Genomic DNA, 20,284 nt, shown 5'->3' on the forward strand with positions numbered 1-20,284 from the left:
TGACGATAAAGCACAATGTTAAGGAAGAATGTAAAATCACAGAACTGCAGGTGCTGAGTTACCAAGGAAAGTCACAAAATGCTGGATCAGACAGCAACGGAGGAAAGCATGAAAAAATGTGTCATTTCCGGACGGAACCCTTTTCAGACGTTCAGTATGGGTTTCCTGGTCTCGGACCAGGTTCTCCTGTAAAAGTTAGAGAGAGTCTTTGTTGACAAACCGACTCGGTTTGTCAACAAAGACTCTCTCTAACTTTTACAGGTGCACAGTAGAGAGCATGCTGACCGGTTGCATCGCGGCTTGGTTTGGCAATTTGAGCGCCCTGGAGAGGAAAAGACTACAAAAAGTAGTAAACACTGCCCAGTCCATCATCGGCTCTGACCTTCCTTCCATCGAGGGGATTTATCGCAGTCGCTGCCTCAAAAAGGCTGGCAGTATCATCAAAGACGCACACCATCCTGGCCACACACTCATCTCCCTGCTACCTTCAGGTAGAAGGTACAGGAGCCTGAAGACTGCAACAACCAGGTTCAGGAATAGCTACTTCCCCACAACCATCAGGCTATTAAACCTGGCTCGGACAAAACTCTGATTATTAATAACCACTTTCTGTTACTTGCACTTTATCAGTATATTGATTCATGTGTGTATATATTTATATCATGGTATATGGACACACTTATCTGTTTTGTAGTAAATGCCTACTATTTTCTGTGTGCTTAAGCAAAGCAAGAATTTCATTGTCCTATACAGGGACACATGACAATAAACTCACTTGAACTTGCGAAAGAAAGCTAGGAGAATGGTGGGGAAAGATATGCCACGTTGAGGAAGTCGGCAATGAAATACCACTAATAAGTGTCTTTTAACATAAAATGCTGAAATGGTACCGTCCAGTAATTTGTAACTTTGTAAGCACCGTCATGGGCGATTATTGCATACCTTGCAAGCAAAGAATTTCACTGTGACTTGTCACATGTGTCAATAAGGTTTTCATTCATTCATTCATTCATTCATGTTTTTTAATCCCATTAACAAATGTCACATGTTTACAAACTTAAAAACACCAGGAAGGAAATAATTGCTGAGTGAATGACTGCTGTTAAAATATAAATATTTATTGGTAAATATTTATTATAACAACTACCAATAAATATTTATTGGTGGGAATTTCATTACATGACTAACGATTTTCCTAATGAACTGAAAAAAAAATTTGGAAATGAATTCAATGGAGTAATGAATCGATCAAGTTCAGGCAAAGTGGACAAAATATTCCCATCTTTTACAGTATAAGCAGACTTTAATGTATTATTGCTCTTGAAGTAATGACTGAAACACAATCATGTACTTTCAGCTGACTGGTTAGCATGCAATAAAAACAGTTCATTGTTTCACTAGCAAAAGTCCTTATAGACAATGTCTACTGCCCTGCATTAATGCTCTTATTTTCAAAAACTGTTAGAATTGTGAGACATGATTTCCCAAGCACAAAGCCATGCTGACTATTCCTAATCAGATTATCGCTTGTGCACATGCAATTTCTATTTCATCATACTATCCTTAACATTCAAACTTTTTTCCACATTATCTTTACCGTAAAGCTCTTTGATGCCTTTCAACAGGAAAATCAAATCCTTAACTTTGCTTGGAAGTCCGTAAAAAGGCCCCATATCAATGTCTGATGTGGCTTGAATAGTTTTCATTGCAACATTAATTTCCTCAGATAGGACAAGCTCCTTCAACTGTTTGCTTCTTGACGAGTGTGGTATCGGTGAATTAGCATTTTCAGTCATTGCATTTTTAATCTGATCTTTAAGGCTGAGCCTCTTGTGTGTTCCAGAACTTGTAGTCTTTGATTGGTTTTGAACATTAAGATATTGCATTCTTGTATTCAAAGGACTGCCAGAAAGATTATTGACAAAGCAGTTGAATGACAAGATGTCTTCTGGTTCTAACTCTTTGCTTTCATGTTTTACCAGTGGAGAATTAAATCCCTCCATTAGTGCAAGTTGTGAGTTTGGTAATTCATCTGCTTCAGCAGGAATCTCCGGCAAAGTTTTAGAACAAAATTGTTCATTTGCAATATTACTTCGTACAGGAATTGTACTGGAATCTTTAAGTGATTCAGCATCTTCTGTGAGAAGTTTGTGCATTTTAGTCTCATTCTGTAAACCAAGTGTGTCAGAATTCTGAATTGTTAAACAATCCACAGCTTCTTCTTCCCTTTCATTTCTCTTTGGGCTTGAAGTGCAAACAGAATGTTTTTTTTCAACATCTTCAAATTGTGCCCTTAACCAGCTGTCATCTCCAAAGCTGTCATAGTCCCCAAAGAGATCCTCTTGACTGTCACATTCAACCTGAAATAACACAACACCGTATTACAATTTCTTAATTAAAAAGCACACCAAATAATTAAAAAAAAAAAACAAGTGCCAAGCTTAGACACTAAAAAACACTGGTGATTCCAAACTAAAATGAACCTGTGGAATTTCATTGGGTATTTTCTAAAGTGGAGATTGATAAGATTCTTCATTAGTAAGAGTGTCAAAGGTTATGGGGAGAAGACAGAGGATGGGGTTGAGAGGGAAAAGTACATCAGTCATGATTGAATGGCAGAGTAGACTCAATGGGACAAATGGCCTAATTCTGCCCCTTGGTCTTATGAACGTACCATTTTGGGTATGTTATATTTCCAATGGCAATTGCATTATTATTGAGAACAGGGATACGAGAATAACAAACTTTCTGTTCAATATTATTATTTGATTGAGAAAATATGTTTTAAAACATCAGTGATCAATGAATGTAAATAGGGCTACACCATCACAGACTGCTCATGTGTTTTGATTCATCAGTAACTGTTGCATGAATCAAGAGTCAAGAGTATATTTAGTTGTCATTTGGACCCCTGGAGGTCCAAATGAAATGCCGTTTCTGCAGCCATACATTACACACAAATAGACCCCAGACACAACATAATTACATTTTACATAAACATCCATCACATAGCTGTGATGGAAGGCCAAAAAAACTTATCTCTCCACTGCACTCTCTCCCCCCCGATGTCAGAGTCAAAGTCAAAGCCCCCGGCTGGCGATGGCAATTGTCCCGCGGCCATTAAAGCCACGCCGGGTGGTGCGAGGTCGCACACCGGGTCTTGATGTTGGAGCCCCTGGCGTGCGCTCGCAAAGTCCCGCATTCCAAGCCGCGCGGGGCAGTGGTGCTAAGCCCCGCTCCAGGAGCTCTTCGACCCCGCAACTCGGGCGGGAGAAGTCGCCGTTGCAGGAGCCCCGAAAAGCGGTCCCCCTCCAGGGAGCCGCGGGCTCCCGGTGCCGCCGTCCGCAGACCCGCAGCAGCAGCCTCCGACTCAGCAGCAGCAGCGGCAGCAGCAGCAGCAGCAGCAGCAACGCTCCTCCACCGCTCCACCCTCGGCCAGCTCCGCGACGGTGAGGTGAGTCGGCACCTGAGTCCCTGGCTTCTTCCTGTTGGAGGCCGCTCCTCGTTGCGGCCCCAACGACAGCTGAGACCCGACGAGAAAAGGTCGGGTCTCCAGTGCAGGGAGAGATTCAAATGTTTCTACCGGAATTGTGTGGTCAGTGGCAAAGCAACATGGCTCACTGCTGCCTTCAAGGATTTAGCAATTTAAAATTAGAATTTTACATTTCTTGATCTCTACCACTGACCACCCTCAGTCCTAAAATATCCCTCTCATGTCCATCAAGTAAGCTAAGTTGTGAACACAGCAAAGTATTATCTCACAACCATCAAGTAAAATGCACTGTTAACCAATATGTGTAAACATTCAGTGCACAAAATAAAGATTGGAGCATGCAATTGAGATTTAAATCAAAATATTAAAGTTAAAATAAAGCATAATTACTTTTTAAAAATCAGATCCTTTTAATTAACTGAGGAAACCGTATTAGATTTTGGATTGTCAAGCAATACTGATGGGTCAGTACTCAGATAAAAACTTCTATTCGTGCAACAAGATGTTACCTTTTTTAGGGCTTTTTATTACAGCAACAAAGATCCTCAGTTTCTAAATTTCAGTTACATAGATGGATTTATTATTATTATTATGTATTATTATTATAATACCCTACACAATATTGCCTTGATACTAAAGGACTTATGGCAGCATCATCTGGATTTCCACATTTGGCTGCACTAATACTCTGGCGTTACTGTCAGTTTTGCAATTTTAGATTAATGGACGATGGCAGTTTTTATTCGAATTAAAGTTAATGGAGTGCAATCAGGAAGAGTATAATGGTTGACTGATACCAATGGTAACTTGCTAGCTCCAAGAACCAAAAGGTTATTTCCTCCCCTTTTGCCTGCATGATCTTCCACCATATTTTTCCATTATACATTAACATTCTGACAATGAAATGTGTGCAAATTTGTTTTGCTGCAGTGGTATGTCCTATTATGCTCTAAAAGGATACTCATCATTCCACGTTTATAGAGGATGCACTCCTTATAAATGTAGCACAATGAACAATAATGGAAATATAAAAAACAATGCAAGACTTTGAAATCAAAACGGATTATGGCTGTGTGCTCTGCTTCAATTAACACCACCTTATAATCTCACTTCAACAAAAACATACTTTTGATTCCACCCCGTGAATGTTTATCCCATGCCATAAAAAAGAGTGAATCAGCACCCAGTTTTTGTAGAGCGAGAAAACAAAATCATGCTAACAGTTCACGATTACTCATTTCACATAATATTTAAATGTCAGAATTTCACTCCTCCTTCTTTGCACACACTGAAAGTTAACTAGAATTAAAAATCAGTTGTGATTTGGTTTTAGAATTAGTTGTTAATTTTCTAAAAGCATCGTGACGGAAGGGAAGAGATCTAACCTTAGAGAAAATCTAGGTTAATTGTCATGCTGAATATATATCATCTTACAGATATGGTGGTGGTGGTGGGAGAGTTCCCTGATAAGTTAATTGGATTTTACCAGTGCTTTTTAAAAGTAAAATGGGCACAATTGTTTTTTTTAATACAAGTGCAGGTCCATAAATATGCAGGTATCCAATGCAGAAACAGATGTGCAGGGCAATTTAATTTTACACAGATGTAATGCGCCGGAATGTTCTGCCGAGGGTGGTGGTGGAGACATACGATTGTGGCATTTAAGAGCCTTTTGGATAGGGATATGGATATACAGGAAATAGAAGGATATGGATTATATGCAGGCAGATAAGAGTTGGTCTTGGCATCATGTTCGTCAATGACACTGTGGGCACACACATCTTTAAATTTAAGTTTAATAAAAGGTACATCACATCTCTATGTGTTGTAAGCAACCAAGTAGATTCAGTTTAGTGGTTCATTTATCTAAAACCCATGGAAGTGGCTTCCCAATTTTTCTGTACAATATTCTGTCACATGGGGTCGGCACAGTACGCAGCAGTAGAGACGCTGCTTTACAGTGCCAGAGACCTGGGTTCGATTCTGGCTACGGTACTGTTTGTACAGAGTTTGTATGTTCTCCGAGACCACATGGGTTTTCTCTGGGTGTTCCGGGTTCCTCACACATTCTAAAGATGTGCAGGTTTGTCAGTTAATTAGCTCCTGTAAATTGTCCCTAGTGTGTAGGATTAAACTAGTGTACGGATGCTTGCTGATCGGTGCAGACTCAGTGGGTCAAAAGGTCTGTATCCACACTGTATCTCTAAACTGAAACTAAACTAAAGCAACATTTTCTGTTCGTATTTTTGTATATCTTTGCCAATCTGTTTAATCAAATTCGATCTTGTACATTTTTATGTACATTGTTACTATTTTATTTAAATCTTGGCAGTTTGTTGCATCCTCTATATGTTGCAAGAAAATATAACCATGCAACAGTTCTTCATCTCATGTAGTCTACATTGCATCTCCTCAGTCCAATTTGCCATTTCCCCACAAACTATTTTCTCTCACATGCAACTCTCCCAGGCCACTCAAGCTAGGGATAATTCACACCAACCATTAATTCATCAATCATCTCATCTTTGGGATGTGGAGCAACCCTGTGGATATATGGATTTACTCTATGTGGTTAAACCCTGTGAAAACTTGCAAACTCACGTAGCCAGCACAGGCAAAAATAATCAAATCCATGTCACCGGAACAGTGAGGTTGCAGCAATAACTGTTATGCCATTATATCACCCAATATACATTCTTATTGCCTCCCTCTATTTAATAATATTATTGATAATAATAGAGCTCATCACGAAATATATAAATTCAACTCTCGTACATATGGCAAATCACTGTAGTTTGCAGTAGTACCTGGTCCAGATGATCCATAGGTACTGATGCTGCAGATTGTATCTCCTCCTTCTCTCCCTTCAACGTTATTTCATAAACACTCGTGCGGTTATTGTTCTTTCTCTTGCTTGGTGGAGTCTCAACAGTCCTCCTAACTTCCCTAACTCGCTTTCGGATACAAGCCCATTGATTAACATCCTCGCTCTCCTCAGCCTGGTCCAAATCCATTTTAAGGCGTAGGTAGTCACATCACTGTTATTCTGCTCCTTGGTATGCCATGGGACGTGGGTAAAGTCCACCTCATTCTGCAGCATTACTCCAGAAAACCCAACGTTGAATTTTTACTGAGCCAGTCAAATTTACAATCACATCCCCAGCATTTCAATGAGACCCATGTAAAATGACAACTTAATATCCAGATCATAGCAAATAAAATCACACATATATCTCACAAGTACGCAATCACGCTCCATTACACGATTAACCCGCATAAATCACCATGCACCATAATCTTAATCTGCACAGATCGTCAAATTCTATACCATTAACCTGCACAGATCGTCCTCCACTATACTATTAGTCCGGGGATTATCCGGCACTGTGATGATAATTCGCACAGATCATCATACACTAGTGTTAACCCACATGGATCACCTTCAACAATACTGTTATCACACACTGATCACCATGCACTGTACTATTAACCCGTACACTTCCCCTTCGATCCGTCTCTCCCCCCCGCTGCGCAGCGAAACACCATCGTCACTTCCGGGAGTTAAACTCCGCCGCGCCCGCGCGCCCCACAGCGCGTGACCGACCGGCAGTTGGCCGTTCATGAGGCTTGGTAGCCCGCGCGTCACCAGTGCGTGCGCGCGACGCGGGAAAGCGGAGACTTGAAGAACGGAGCCGACGATCTTTGACTTGAAAGGTCTTGGTCTTGCGCGTGCGCGAGCGGCCGGTGCGCGTGAGCGGACGTATTTCCGGGATAGTGCGCATGCGTGGCCTTGCCGCTGGGCTTTGCGCCGCTGCGCTGGCGGTCGGGTCGGGTCGGGTCGGGCAGCGGGGATGCAGCGGGCACTCACACTCAGGGCATGGAAACCAGGTACAGTGAAGAGCTTTTGTCGTGTGCTAAGCCGTCAACGGAAAGACAATACATGGTTACAATCGAGCCATCCACAATGTAGAGATACATGATAAAGGAATAATGTTTAGTGCACGATATAGACAGTAAAGTCTGGTCAAGGATAGTCCGAGAGTCACCAATGAGGTAGATAGTAGTTCAGCACTGCTCTCTAGTTGTGGTAGGATGATTCCGTTGTCTGATAGTTAGATAGAGCTCTAGGGGCTAGTGGAGGCGAGGGATATGGGGAGAAGGCAGGCACGGGTTATTTATAGGGGATGATCAGTCATGATCATAATGAACGCTGGCTCGAAGGGCCGAATGGCCTCCTCCTGCACCGATTTTCTATATTTCTATAACAGCTGGGAAGAAACTGTCCCTGAATTTGGAGGTGTGCGTTTTAACACTTCTGTACCTTTTGCCTGGTGGGAGAGGGGAGAAGAGAGAGTGGCCAGGGTGAGACTCGTCCTTGTCTATGCTGCTGGCCTTGCCGAGGCAGCGTGAGATAATAGATGGAGTCAATGGATGGGAGGTTGGTTTGCGTGATAATCTGGTCTGATTCCACAATTCAACACGGGGTTTGTACGTTCTCCCCATGACCTGCGTGGGTTTTCTCCAAGAACTTCGATTTCTTCCCACACTCCAAAGATGTATAGGTAAAAATTGTCCCTTGTGTAGGGTAGTGTTAAGGTGTGGGGATCACTGGTTGGTGGGTCGAAGGGCCTGTTTCCGCGCTGTATTTCTAAACTAAACTAAGACTGGAAGCAGGGAGGCTCCCGGTTCACTGTGTAAACAGCGAGGCACTTTAATGGTTTAAGTTGTTAGGATTGCAGTTATTGCAAAACATCTATTAAATTAAGTCTGAAGAAGGGTTTCAGCCCGAAACGTTGCCTATTTCCTTCGCTCCATAGATGCTGTTGCACCCGCTGAGTTTCTCCAACATTTTTGTCTACCTTCGATTTTGCAGCATCAGCAGTTCCTTCTTAAACATTAATTAAATTATGATGTACAACCCTAGCCAAATTGTGAAGCTACTCCTGTTGTTACTCCAGCACTTTGTTTTTTTGTAAACCACCATCTGTAGTTCATTATGTCTAGTGACGTTTTGAGGCTGCAGGTTTCAGAGAGGCAGACAATGTAGGAGGTGCTGAGGTGGTTTAATGATGTGGTAATGGGGGTTGAGGGACATGCAAGTGATGATTCTGATAGACAGGTTGGTGGAGATGGTGTTTGTCATCCTTGCCTTCATTGGTCAGTACATTGAATGTTGGTCAGTACATTACCAAGACATTGGAAAGGTTATATTTCTGGTCATCCTGCTTTTGAAAGAATGTTGTTCAATTGGAAAAGATACAAATATAGATTTATGAAAATGTTAACAATAGGCTTGATAAGCGGTTACATCTTTCCCCTGAGCATTTGATGGTTATCTGTGTGGGTTAACAGTGTGATGTGTGTGAGTGAGGGTGCCCTCATATTTGAATTTTCCATCCTAGGAAACAGATTTAGACTGGTCACCCATCGATACCTATCATCGATAAATTGTTTGCAACGTGTTCTTTGTTATTAAGTAAGCATTTTGGTATCAACTTGTGTTGGATTTATTGCAGACATTGTTTCGAAGTATCTTCACAGATGGGATGTAAAAGTGACACTTTGAATTAATTCTGAGTATTTGCAATTTAATAGTCCTCAGACCAACTGAAAGCTGACCTGCATTCCAGATTTTCAATTGTTTGTTTTTCAGTGTACTGGCAAAGGGGAGTCAGCACTCAGCAGATTCCAAGCACTTCTGATATGGTAAGACAAATAATCTGTAACAAGGTTGAAAATATAAAAACTTCAGGTGCCAGAAATCTAAAATAGAAAGAAAATAATGGAAGCACTCAGCAAGTTGGAGCAACATCTCTGGTAGGAGAAACAGTTATTGTTCCAATCTTGACAAAGGATCTCAGTCCTGAAGTGTTAACTCTTTCTTTTTTCATGGATGCTGCTTATCCTGGAGTTTTTTTCTGTTTTGTCAATCGTAATATATGTACCTGATGTGAGGTGATCTGCTGTACTTTTTGATCTGTGGTTTCATTATGACTTGTATTTTCCTAGCGGCAGTCAATGAATACACAAATTTTACCAGGATATTAAAATTTTTACCCCTGCCCATAAAAATCCCTTCTTAATTTTGCAGTCCACGGTCTTTCAGTCCACTGTTCTCACTGTTTGTTGGGTGCTGGCTTCCTACATACCCCCCATCACAATCCTTCACTTACTAGATTCTTTCTTCATACTAAACATTCATCATTATTTTTTTTGTGTCATTAACCAATGTTTTGGTTGATGTCCATTCCATAAAGAAAGATGTCATCTTAACCTTCTGCACATTTACCATTCATCTAAGTGTGTTGAAGATTTGATGTCATGAAAATGCCTGAATGCGGTAAACATAAAATGAAAAATGCAAAGCTTTTTGTACATTTTCATCTTAACACAATTGATATGGCTAACTTATGGTTTTGATTGTATTTAGTAATTGAAGTGTTCGTAAGTTGGGCATTAAAATGTTTCAAGTACTCAAATAGTTTGCATTTTCTTATAGCCGATAAAGTTAGAAAATCCTTTCAAAGAACCTCCCAAGAAGTGCATTTTGTGTGGCGTTTCAGTGAATTACAAGAACGTACAGGTTTGTCCATACTAATCATTACAAGTTGGGGAAGATTTTAATTAAATTCATTGTGGGAGAAAACATATGGTCACAGGCTATATGATAGGCATTGAAAAATAGTTTTGCCATGGTAATTATGTGTATTAAAGTTCCATCACTAGGTAATTGCCACTATTTTACTGTGTGAATTAAATAATTATCGTGCAGAGCAGCAGTTTATGATTGCGCTACCCAATGTCCTTAGTACAATCGCTCATTTACAATACTCACAACACTAGAGATAAAAGTCTAAATTAAGTGAATGGCTGTTATGGAAAAGAATGCTATGTTGGGGTGCATCTCATCTCTTTTAATTGAAGATTCAAGTCATTCACTCTTAGCAAATTAGAATCCTCGTGGCCTTTTATCTGACATGAAATACATTCTGGTTGGAAATTTTGTAAAACTAGTGGGCTGAATTGTGTGAATAGTGATACAGAAATTATGTAGTCTCATCATTGGGCCAACATTTAGACAGATCTTGTGGGCTTTTGACCGTAGACCTCCTGTTATTAGTTTGTTGTAGTGCTGCTTCATCTATAGGCGAATCATTATTAAGTGTGTTTGAATTAGAAGGAATGATGCAAAGGAACAGGAGATAAAACCAGCCAGTGATACTGAAAAAATGTGATTACATTGTAAAATCTAGTTTTCAGACCCAGATGTGTAAAAAAAAAGATTAGTTTGATGCACTGTATATAAATAGAGCAAGCTTAAAATTCTAAAGTTAGTTATTGGTAAGACATTGTTGTGGCCTATGGAGTTGCTGCATAATTCAGACTGAAAACTCCGGTTTATGCATTTCAAGTACGAATGTCTGCATTCTGGAAGTTACAATCACTCTATTTTCTTCATGAAATCAGGACTATTAAATCAAAAATACAGGTGTCCCAGTGATGTTTGGGTAAAGGAATCATATTTGCTTTTGTATTTCCTGGCTTGAACGTCAATGAACACATACACTTAGCTGGTTTTGATTGGCCTGAAGTCATGTTTAGAAGGCACATTGTATCAATACAAGAAACACAAACTAAATGCCAGGGTATGTGGTTTTGGCCACATAATATATTAGTCCAAAATATTTGGAGTATTTCTTGATATCTTTCTTCACAAACATTTACCGTAGAGTGGTGGCTTTCAAAATGACATAGCATCTCTCTAATATTGTTGTTAACTTGTGTTTAAAATTGTGCTGTTATGCAGTTAGAATTGCTGTTGTTATGGACATGTTGTGAATCCACTTCTGTTGCTTGTGATATGCTGTCGCCTTTGTGTCAGGAATTAAAATCATATCAACAACATGGGCTTTCCAGCTGTCAACACTATTTTAGAGACTAAAAGGTTCAGTTTATATTTCTTGGAGGTTTGTTTCTGAGTGGATACTGAGGGGCAGAACACCTCAGCATAAAATATTTCCAAGTTGGATGTTTAATTTAATTTGGAGATAGTGTGGAAACGTGCCCTTCGGCCCACCGAGTACACGCGACCTGTGATCACCCCGTACGCTAACACTGTCCAACACACTAGAGACAGTTTTCAATCTTTACCAAAGCTAATTAAGCTACAAAACTGAATGCCTTTGGAGTGTGGGAGGAAACCAGAAATAATCCCATAAGGGCACGGGGAGAATGTACAAACTCTGTACAGACAGCACCCGTAATCAGGATCGAACCCGGGCCTCTGGCGCTCTAAGGCAGCAACTCTACCGCTATGCCGTCCCAAGGTGAAGCAGGGCATCTGAGAAATGAAGCTTTCTTTGTTCATCCTTAATGTGCCTTGATATTTGTAGCAAGTATTCAAAGCAATCCAAAGTTTTATGAAACTAATTAGCTGGAGAAACCTGAAGACTCATCTTCTTAATACCTCATTTGCTTTTGAACTGAAATATAGAATACTTATATTTTAACTTAGTGAATGTACTCTGACATTAACATCCAATTATTTTTTCCTTTCATTCCCTTTTTAAAAAAAAATCAAGCTGTTGTCCCAGTTCATATCTCCGTACACAGGTCGTATTTTTGGCAGACATATAACTGGTAAGACTTTAATTTTCAACTCTTTATAATTCCAAGCGGACGATTTTGGGTTTTCGCATTGGTACACATGGCCCATGTGTATATTTTTCAAGTGGGGAGAAGGTGTACAGTTTACACAATTTGAAATATAATGAAATGTGATTTTAAAACTTTTCACTTCAGTCAAAATATAAGAAGTCAATTTTTGAGGTCTGAATTGTTAATCATGAATTGGCTTTTACAGGCTTATTTTGCTAAAAGTGATTGATTGATTGATTGATTGAAAGATACAGTATGGAAACAGTCCCTTTGGCCCAACAAGCCCACACCCACACCCACCTTTTCACGCTACTTCTGTTATCCCACTTTGGCATCTCTACCACTGTGCTGCCCAAATTACAATTGATTCTGAGAATTCTTCCATGCAATTGCATATACCAGTTCAAAATGGGTAACTGCACAATCAAATGTGGAGAGGGGGGGATACAGGCAATGTTACAGCCATTTGGGTTATGGAAATTCTCCTTCATAGAATTCACAATTTACTACCCAAAATTTTAAGGTACAGAATAAACTTTGCTCTCAAGAGACTTTGTGTGGAAAGAGTAGTAATTTCAACTCATTTCTTGACGCATACAGATGATGTAGTTTTGTGTTCTGGAAACTCACCTGTTTTCTGGGAATACAACTCCCAGTAATCTGGGGGTTACCTGAAAATATATGGGTATGAATGAGACAAGGAGTGAGAAGGGAGAAAAGAAGGGTAGAAGGAAAATAACTATTTGCTCTATGGAAAGTACTGATATAATAGGGCACGTTTAGCTTTAAGGTTATAGAGACCATACCTAGAATCTGACTTATTATAAAATATACAGAACAGCAGGCAATAATTGGAAGCCAGCTTTACAATTCAGCTAATCTTAATCTTAAAACAGTACTATTGGAGTAACATATTAATCTGTTAAGACAATAGTTTTCACTGCACACTTGTGAGGTCATCCAGTTTGAGATGTATATCCATACCTGTCAATTGTAGTTTGTTGGATGTTGTAATTAAGACTGTGATCTAGTCCTCCTTCAGAGAAAATGAAACTTGTATCGAGCCTTAAATCAATATAATTCTCTTCTAGGATTGTGTGGAAAGAAACAAAAGGAAATTTCTAAGAGCATCAAAAAAGCTCAACGGATGGGTATGTATATATATATTTTTTAAATATATTCTCAAGTTGAAAACCAAAATGGCTGATTCACCAATTGCATTATGTCCAAATTGCATTGGAGCAGAACTACCTGTGTTAGAATAATCTAGCGAGAAACAAAAAAGTGAAAAGCATCTGTAGTTATGTAAAAAGGAAAACATTAGCAAAAGTTGATGAGTACCTTAAAGACAAAAACATGAAAAAAATATAATAGGGGGATAGCAGAGAATTTAAGTTCATTCATCTTAAAGCTCGAAGCTCAAATCTTTGAATAGAGAAACCAGAGTAAAAGACCTATATTTGCCTTTTAAATATTTCCTTATTCACATGTTCTAATAAGATATTTTATCCTGCTAGGCGTTATTTTTCATTATTTTTCATTCATTATTTTGGCTTCATTGCAGGATTTATGTCAGTCATGCTAAAGGACCCTGCTTTCATAAAGGATCCAAACATTTGTGATTACAAGATATGGGAATAATCAATAATCTGTTAATGGTATAATGTTTCTCAATTATATTTCAATAAATAAAGTAAATTAAATTGTAATAAATGTGTTGTTCATATTTGTACAAATAAACTTTCATTATAAAAGTGTATGAACATTTTTGGCAAAATTTATATTGATATTTCCCTATATATGTTGTTGCATCTTAATAACTTGGATTTGCACATCTGATGTGAAAGAGTTTGCTGCAAATGCACTGAACCTTAAAGCAACTTGTGGAATAGCTATGAAGAGGTAACCATAAACTCCAGAGGTTGCTGTCAGTGATTTCCTGTTCCTTCTGAAATCCGAAACTTGTGAAGAACTTTACTTATAATCCATATATAAGAAACTGCGGATGCTGGAAACTCAAGCAAAACACAAAGTACTGGAAGAACTCAGCGGGTCAGGCAGCATCTGTGGAGATCATGGATAGGTGACCCTTTTCATTAAATTTTTTTTATTGTCAGTCACCCATTTCATTCAGGATTTCATTCCCCCATCCCTTTTCAGCCACCATGCTGCTCTCCCTGCCCCCCACTGCTTCCCCTCTCTACCCCCATTGTCAGTCACCCCCCTCTCCCTACCCTCTCCCCCTCTCCCTCCCCCCATCCCCTCTCTCCACTCTCCCTCCCCGCCCCTCTCCCACATCCCCCCCCCCCACCCCGCTCTCCTCTCCCTCCTCAATCATCTCCATCTCCTCCCCTCTCCCCACCCATCTCTGTATCATCTCCCCCTCTCACCACCCCCCTTGTGTGTGGTGGATAGGTGACCCTTTTCATTAAAAAAAACTTATTGTCAGTCCCTCATTTCAATCAGGATTTCATTTGCCATCCCTTTCCACCACTTCCCCTCACCCACACGTCCTTCTCCCTAACCCCTCCCCCCCCCTCTCCCCCCCTCCTCCCCTCCCTCTCCCCTCCCCCCCCCCCCCCCCCCCCCCCCCCCCCCCCCCCCTTCCCCCCCCACCCCCCCCCCCCCCCCCCCCCCCCCCCCCCCCCGCCCCCCCGCACGTGATGCCGCAGCCCCCCCCCCCCCCCCCCTAGTATATATATTTTAAACGAAAACGTTTACACAGGGGATTGAAATGTTGTCGAGTTTGCATGTTGTAAAATCTGCAAGAAAGGTTGTCCGCTGCTTGATGCCTCAGCACTCAGACACCAGGGATCGATCCTGACCTCAGGTGTTCGTGTCGAGTTTGCACATTCTTCCTGTGATGGCATGCGTTTCCTCTGGGTCCTCCAGCTTCCTCCCATGTCCCAAAAACATGCAGGCGTGTAGGTTCTGTAGGAAGGAACTGCAGATGGTGGTTTCCACCTGAAGATAGACACAAAATGCTGGAGTAACTCAGTGGGTCTGGAGAAAATCTGGATTTCTTTTCTCCAGAGATGCTGCCTGACCCGCTGAGTGACCCGCATTTTGTGTCCATTTGATTCTATATATTCCCCTTAGTATGTAAGGAGTGGATGCAAAAGTGGGATAGATCGGATCATGGTTGGCCCTAAGGCCCATTTCCATGCTGTATCTTTGAATTCAATGCTAATAGGCAAAAAGTAAATGTCTTGGGGTAATTTATCACTGCTCTATTCATGATGGCTGTCGAATAGTTTACAATTTAGGGATTCCTAAATTTTCAGTAGCCACCCTTGATCTAGAATTCAGACCTTATTCTTTCTAAAATCAAAGCTGTCTTGCAGCCAATGAGTAAGCTATGATTGTAGCAGACAATCAGTCTTACACTTGCCATTGAGGGCAAGGCTGTAATTTTTAGTGTTTCTAATGATAAAATGTAACAAATAGCGCGAATTTTTGTTGTTTATATTTATAATATTCAATATAAAACTTTATCTTTAAATTGTGTATGGACTAATCTACTTAGAGGTACTATAGCCAGTTATATGCATTAGTGAGCATTAAACAGTATGTGTCCAAGCAGAAATATGGACATAAATCTCGGTGCTGGCTCCAAGGTTCAAATGGCCTACTCCTGCACCTATTGTCCATTGTCACTATCAAGTATATTTTGATGGAAGGATTTGTCTTAACTGTTAAGGCTAAGAAGGGGTGCTTAATGTCGTGGCATGTTTAACCACAGTAAAATAATTTATTTGAGCACAAGGTGCCTGCTTCATCAGAAAGGCTATGACTGATCTATGTCAACTAGTCCATTGAGTGTTGTAAGATGACAGTTTAAAAAAAATGCAAGCAGTCTGGTGGAAATAAACAAATTGGTCACGTAAATAATTAAATACAAATAAGAATATAAATGTTTAATTTTTGTGAAGATTGTGCACTTGGTTTTTTGCATTAAGTTTTTTCAACATTTACAGGAAGGCACATCAACGGCATATTATACATTTCACTTGAGGAACAGGGCAAACAAATAGGGTTGTTGGAAAGCCCAATGTGAACCTGCGATAATTTTGATTTTATCTTTTCACATTTTTTGCACAGTTGGGGACCAATTGGGGTTAGCTCATCATCCATAAAGAATCATAGCAGACAATTAAGTGAGTTTTAAGGAATGTTTGAAGGTTGGCAGAGCTAGTAGCAAGAGTTCAACCTGTACATGTGTTTGCACACTCTCCCAATGACCACAGGGATTAATTGGCATTGTAAATTGCCTTTGTGTTTGGTTTGTGATGGAGTTGATGCAAATCTACCAGATGGAGTAGGTCTTGGCCAATAGACAATAGTTGCAGGAGTAGGCCATTTGGCCCTTCGAGCTAGCACCGTCTTGGTGGACAGTTGCCTGGACTATGCTTAGTTTTGCACTGTAAAATAAGCCACATCAGTAACACTGAATACAGTTAGACGAAACTTGGTGGAAGTGTACATGAAACTGCCTCACCATGGAAAGACAGCTGGAGCCCCTGGATAGATACGGGGACAGCTGTTACATATCCTGCAGTTGCAGGGGAAAGTAACTGCAGAGGGGGTGGTTTGAATGGATTGGGATGAGTGAACCAAGGAGTAGTGGAGGAAACAGTCACTGGAAAGGGATGGGAAGATGCGACTAGTGGGATCACGTTGAAAGTAGCAGAAATGTCAGAAAATGATGTGTTGGATGCATAGGCTGGTGGGATGAAAGGCAAGGACCAGGGGGACTAATCGGGAAACTTGGGAAAGCTAATAGCGAAGTGTTTATGACCCAAGGGATATGAAGGTGGATTTTTCTTCCAGGCCTTATCATATATATCGAAGGTAACAGAGGTTCTAGAATAAAAATTGACCTGACTGAGATAAATGAATCATCAGTCATAGCTGAGGTGCCAGAACCTCAACAGTTAATGTTGTGCTTCTCTTTAAGGGCTATATAGAAGAACTTAACATCTGTGGTAGGTTTTGTACATGGGAGATTGTCTCACAAATTTGATTTGAATGTTTTGAAGAACCATCCAAGGAGGCTGAACAGAGCAGGGCCGCTAACAGAATCGGAATGGATTTCAGTATGGTCTTTTTGATAAGGTTCTGCTTGGCAGGCTGCTATATAAGGTTGGATCGGATGCAGAATTAACCATGGTAGGAAGCACAGGGTGACAATGGAAGATATTTATTCAGACTGAAGGCCTGTGACTAGTGGTGTGCCTTGGCGTTCAGAGCTGGGCCCCATTGTTGTTTGTCATCTACATCAATGACGTGGATGAGAATTTACAAGGCATGATCAGTAAGTGTGATGATGACACTAAAATAAGTGTTATTGTAGAGAGTGAAGATGTTTTCAAGAATTATAGTGGAATCTTGATCATCTAAGCAAAAAGGATAAGGAATGGCTAATGAAGTTTAATTCAGGAAAGTGATGGTATTGCATTTTGGTATGTGACGACCTTCAGTGAATGGTAGGGGCACACGTGGAGTGTACGAGAGGAAAGCGATCTTGGAGCACAAGTTCCCTGAAAGTGACATCACAGGTCAATAGGCTGTTGAAAAAGACTTGGAATGCTAGCCTTCATCTGAGAGTTGAGTGTAGAAATTGGGACGTTATGTACAAGTTGAACAGAACAGAGGCCGCAATTGGCGTATGTGTTCAGTTTTGGTCATCCTGGAATAGGAAAGACGTGATTGCACTGGAAAGGGTGCAGAGAAGGTTTAAGAGGATGTTGCCAGGACTTGGCCTGAGTTATAGGGCTGCTTTATTGCTTGGAGTGCAGGATGCCGAGGGATGATCTTATAGAGGTGTATAAAATCACGAGGGGAATAGATAGGTTAACACTGAGTCTTTTTCCTAGATTAGGGGAGACAAAAAGCTAGAAGGGCATATTAAGATGAGAGGGAAAAGATTTAATAAGAACCTGAGGGGCAACTTTTCCACCTGGAGGGCAGTGGGAATATGGAATGTGCCACCAGGAGGTAGTTGAGGCAGGTACAATAATGAAATTAAAAATACATTTGGACAGGTACATGGATAGGAATGGTTTAAAAAGAATGTGGGCAAAACATGAGTAAATGGGACCATTTTAGATGGTGCATCTTGATTGGCAAAAATGAGTTTGGCCCAAGGGCCTGTTTCTGTGCTGTACAAGTCTATGACTCCATTTGAATTTCAAATCTCCACATCTGCGCCTCTTTGATTTTATGGTTTTGTCACATTCAGACTTGGCTGGCTGCAACAAAACTCCAAAATTCTTCCTCTTAGTGTCTCCTTTCACCACCTATAAAATTCAATTGCCTCAAACTAATGCATTATTTTACGTGATACAAGAACCCATTCTTTGATCACACCTGTGCACATTGACATAATAACATTGCTGCAATAATAATACATTGGTTTTACAAAGTATCATCCTTGTACTCCTTCATGGCTTTAAGTGCTTCTTATCTCTTACTCCAATACTTTCACCAAGAATTTTGCACTCCAGTTTTGTCTCTTTAGTTTAGATACAGCATCATCCATTCATTCACATTAGTTCTATGTTATCCCACTTTTGCATCCAATCCCTACACACGACGGGGCAATTTAGAGGCCTATTAACTTACAAACCCACATATCTTTGGGATGTGGGACGAAACGGGAGCACTCAGAATATATCCCCGCGGTTACAGGAAGAAAGTGCAAACTTCACACAGACAGCACCCGAGGTCAGAATCAAACCTGGGTCTCTGGGGTTGTGAGGAAGCGGCTCTACCAGCTGTACAATTGTGCCCCCCTAAACAAATCTTTCATTTGCCATACCACTGTTGGTTAAGTCTTCAACCATCGACATTTAATCTCTAAAATTCCCTCAAAGTCTTCACTGTTGAAATGTGCCTTCTAATTACACCTTTAAATTAGTTTTTTTTTTAAACCATATTCTTTCCGGCTTGGTTTCGGTCTTTATTTGGTTAATGTCCTTTGGATGAATTACAAGTTTCACTTTGAACCAAATGTTGATGAACTTCTGAACATCAGCAGTTATTCTGACTGTCTTTGAAAAGGTTTTGTCAAATCAGTATTAAATAAAGCCCTGTTTTTTAAAATTTAATTAACCTGAGATAACATTATTTATTGCAAATAAGCATAATTTCATATCATACAATATAAATTAGGTTTCCATATATCTGTTGACTTTTTCAAACTAACTTGGTTTGCAACATGAAATTTAACAATTTCTACTATTGTCTTGTCTCTCCACTGTTTGCTCATGGAGAAATTACCTGCTTCAGATGATCACCTTTATGGTTAGCTTATCTTAGTTGGAGTGCATAACACCAACTGGGTGTTGAAGTGTGGGGACCAAAAAAGCAGAAAAACTCTTCAAAAGTTAAGAACTGGAGAGATTTAATCTCTGTAGGCACTAATCATGAAAAAACAGTACTGTATTCCAAACCTTTCATCAATGCACTGATTCTGCAAAACATTAAAATTCTTATTAATGCCTCCAGTATTAGGTCAGACATCTCAAACAAGATGAAGTCACCATGATGTAAACAACAATCATGCCTTCCCTGCCCCCAAAACGCAGCATGCTTTTCAATTATAGCATCCTTTTCAAAATGTACGGACAAAGATTTGGCACTTGGTTTTTTTTTGGAGTAAAAATGGCTTAACAATTTTCAGCCCAGGAATGTTCAAAATGTTGGTGAAGCGGCATCGTTTATGTAATCATCCATCTCATCTTCATTCTCCGATTCAGTGTGCATGATCATCAATTCAGTTTCACTGTCCTCGCTGTCTCTATTTGCTGACCTTCTGGCCCGCGACCAAACTGCTTTCCGTTTTTTACTCCAGCTGGGGCGATCGTGGCGGTTTTTTGCCTTCCGTTTACATGTGATCCCAGAGGCATTCGCCCTCTCCGCAGCTGATGCGTGGATCTTGTTTAATGCGACCTGAGTGACAGTGTCCTTTAAGTTCACTTGATCAACTTTACTGTGACAATGAACTGGTAGAACCTGACCACTTCTTGTAATTGTCGTGGACTGTAAAAGATTTGAGTGTGGAAAGGCCTTCTTCAAAGCCTCAGCTAAGTCTATGTTTTTTTCTGTATTGTCAGACTTCCATTCCTCGTC

General features: G+C 40.3%; 3 protein-coding genes across 3 annotated transcripts in view; 1 reads left to right on the forward strand and 2 right to left on the reverse strand.

The window, feature by feature from the left end:
- The window catches only part of helq (helicase, POLQ like), a 54,628-nt gene extending 47,510 nt beyond the window's left edge, over positions 1-7,118 (reverse strand). The window contains exons 1-2 of the mRNA XM_055642393.1: positions 6,301-7,118; positions 1,598-2,360 (exon numbers count right to left, since the gene is read on the reverse strand). Of these exons, the coding sequence (XP_055498368.1) occupies positions 1,598-2,360; positions 6,301-6,507 (970 nt within the window). The 5' untranslated portion in view covers positions 6,508-7,118. The remainder of the gene's footprint in view (positions 1-1,597; positions 2,361-6,300) is intronic.
- Positions 7,119-7,258: 140 nt separating this feature from the next.
- Positions 7,259-13,908, forward strand: mrps18c (mitochondrial ribosomal protein S18C). The gene is given in 7 exon segments (XM_055642414.1): positions 7,259-7,319; positions 7,322-7,381; positions 9,147-9,199; positions 9,993-10,076; positions 12,076-12,133; positions 13,243-13,302; positions 13,716-13,908. Coding segments are annotated over 7 exon segments (438 nt in total). The 5' UTR covers positions 7,259-7,273; the 3' UTR covers positions 13,793-13,908.
- Positions 13,909-19,490: 5,582 nt separating this feature from the next.
- The window catches only part of abraxas1 (abraxas 1, BRCA1 A complex subunit), a 32,637-nt gene continuing 31,843 nt past the window's right edge, over positions 19,491-20,284 (reverse strand). The window contains exon 9 of the mRNA XM_055642429.1: positions 19,491-20,283. Within this exon, the coding sequence (XP_055498404.1) occupies positions 19,847-20,283 (437 nt within the window). The 3' untranslated portion in view covers positions 19,491-19,846. The remainder of the gene's footprint in view (position 20,284) is intronic.

Source organism: Leucoraja erinacea, chromosome 1 (assembly GCF_028641065.1).
Source record: "Leucoraja erinacea ecotype New England chromosome 1, Leri_hhj_1, whole genome shotgun sequence".
In the NCBI taxonomy this organism is placed as follows: domain Eukaryota; kingdom Metazoa; phylum Chordata; class Chondrichthyes; order Rajiformes; family Rajidae; genus Leucoraja; species Leucoraja erinaceus.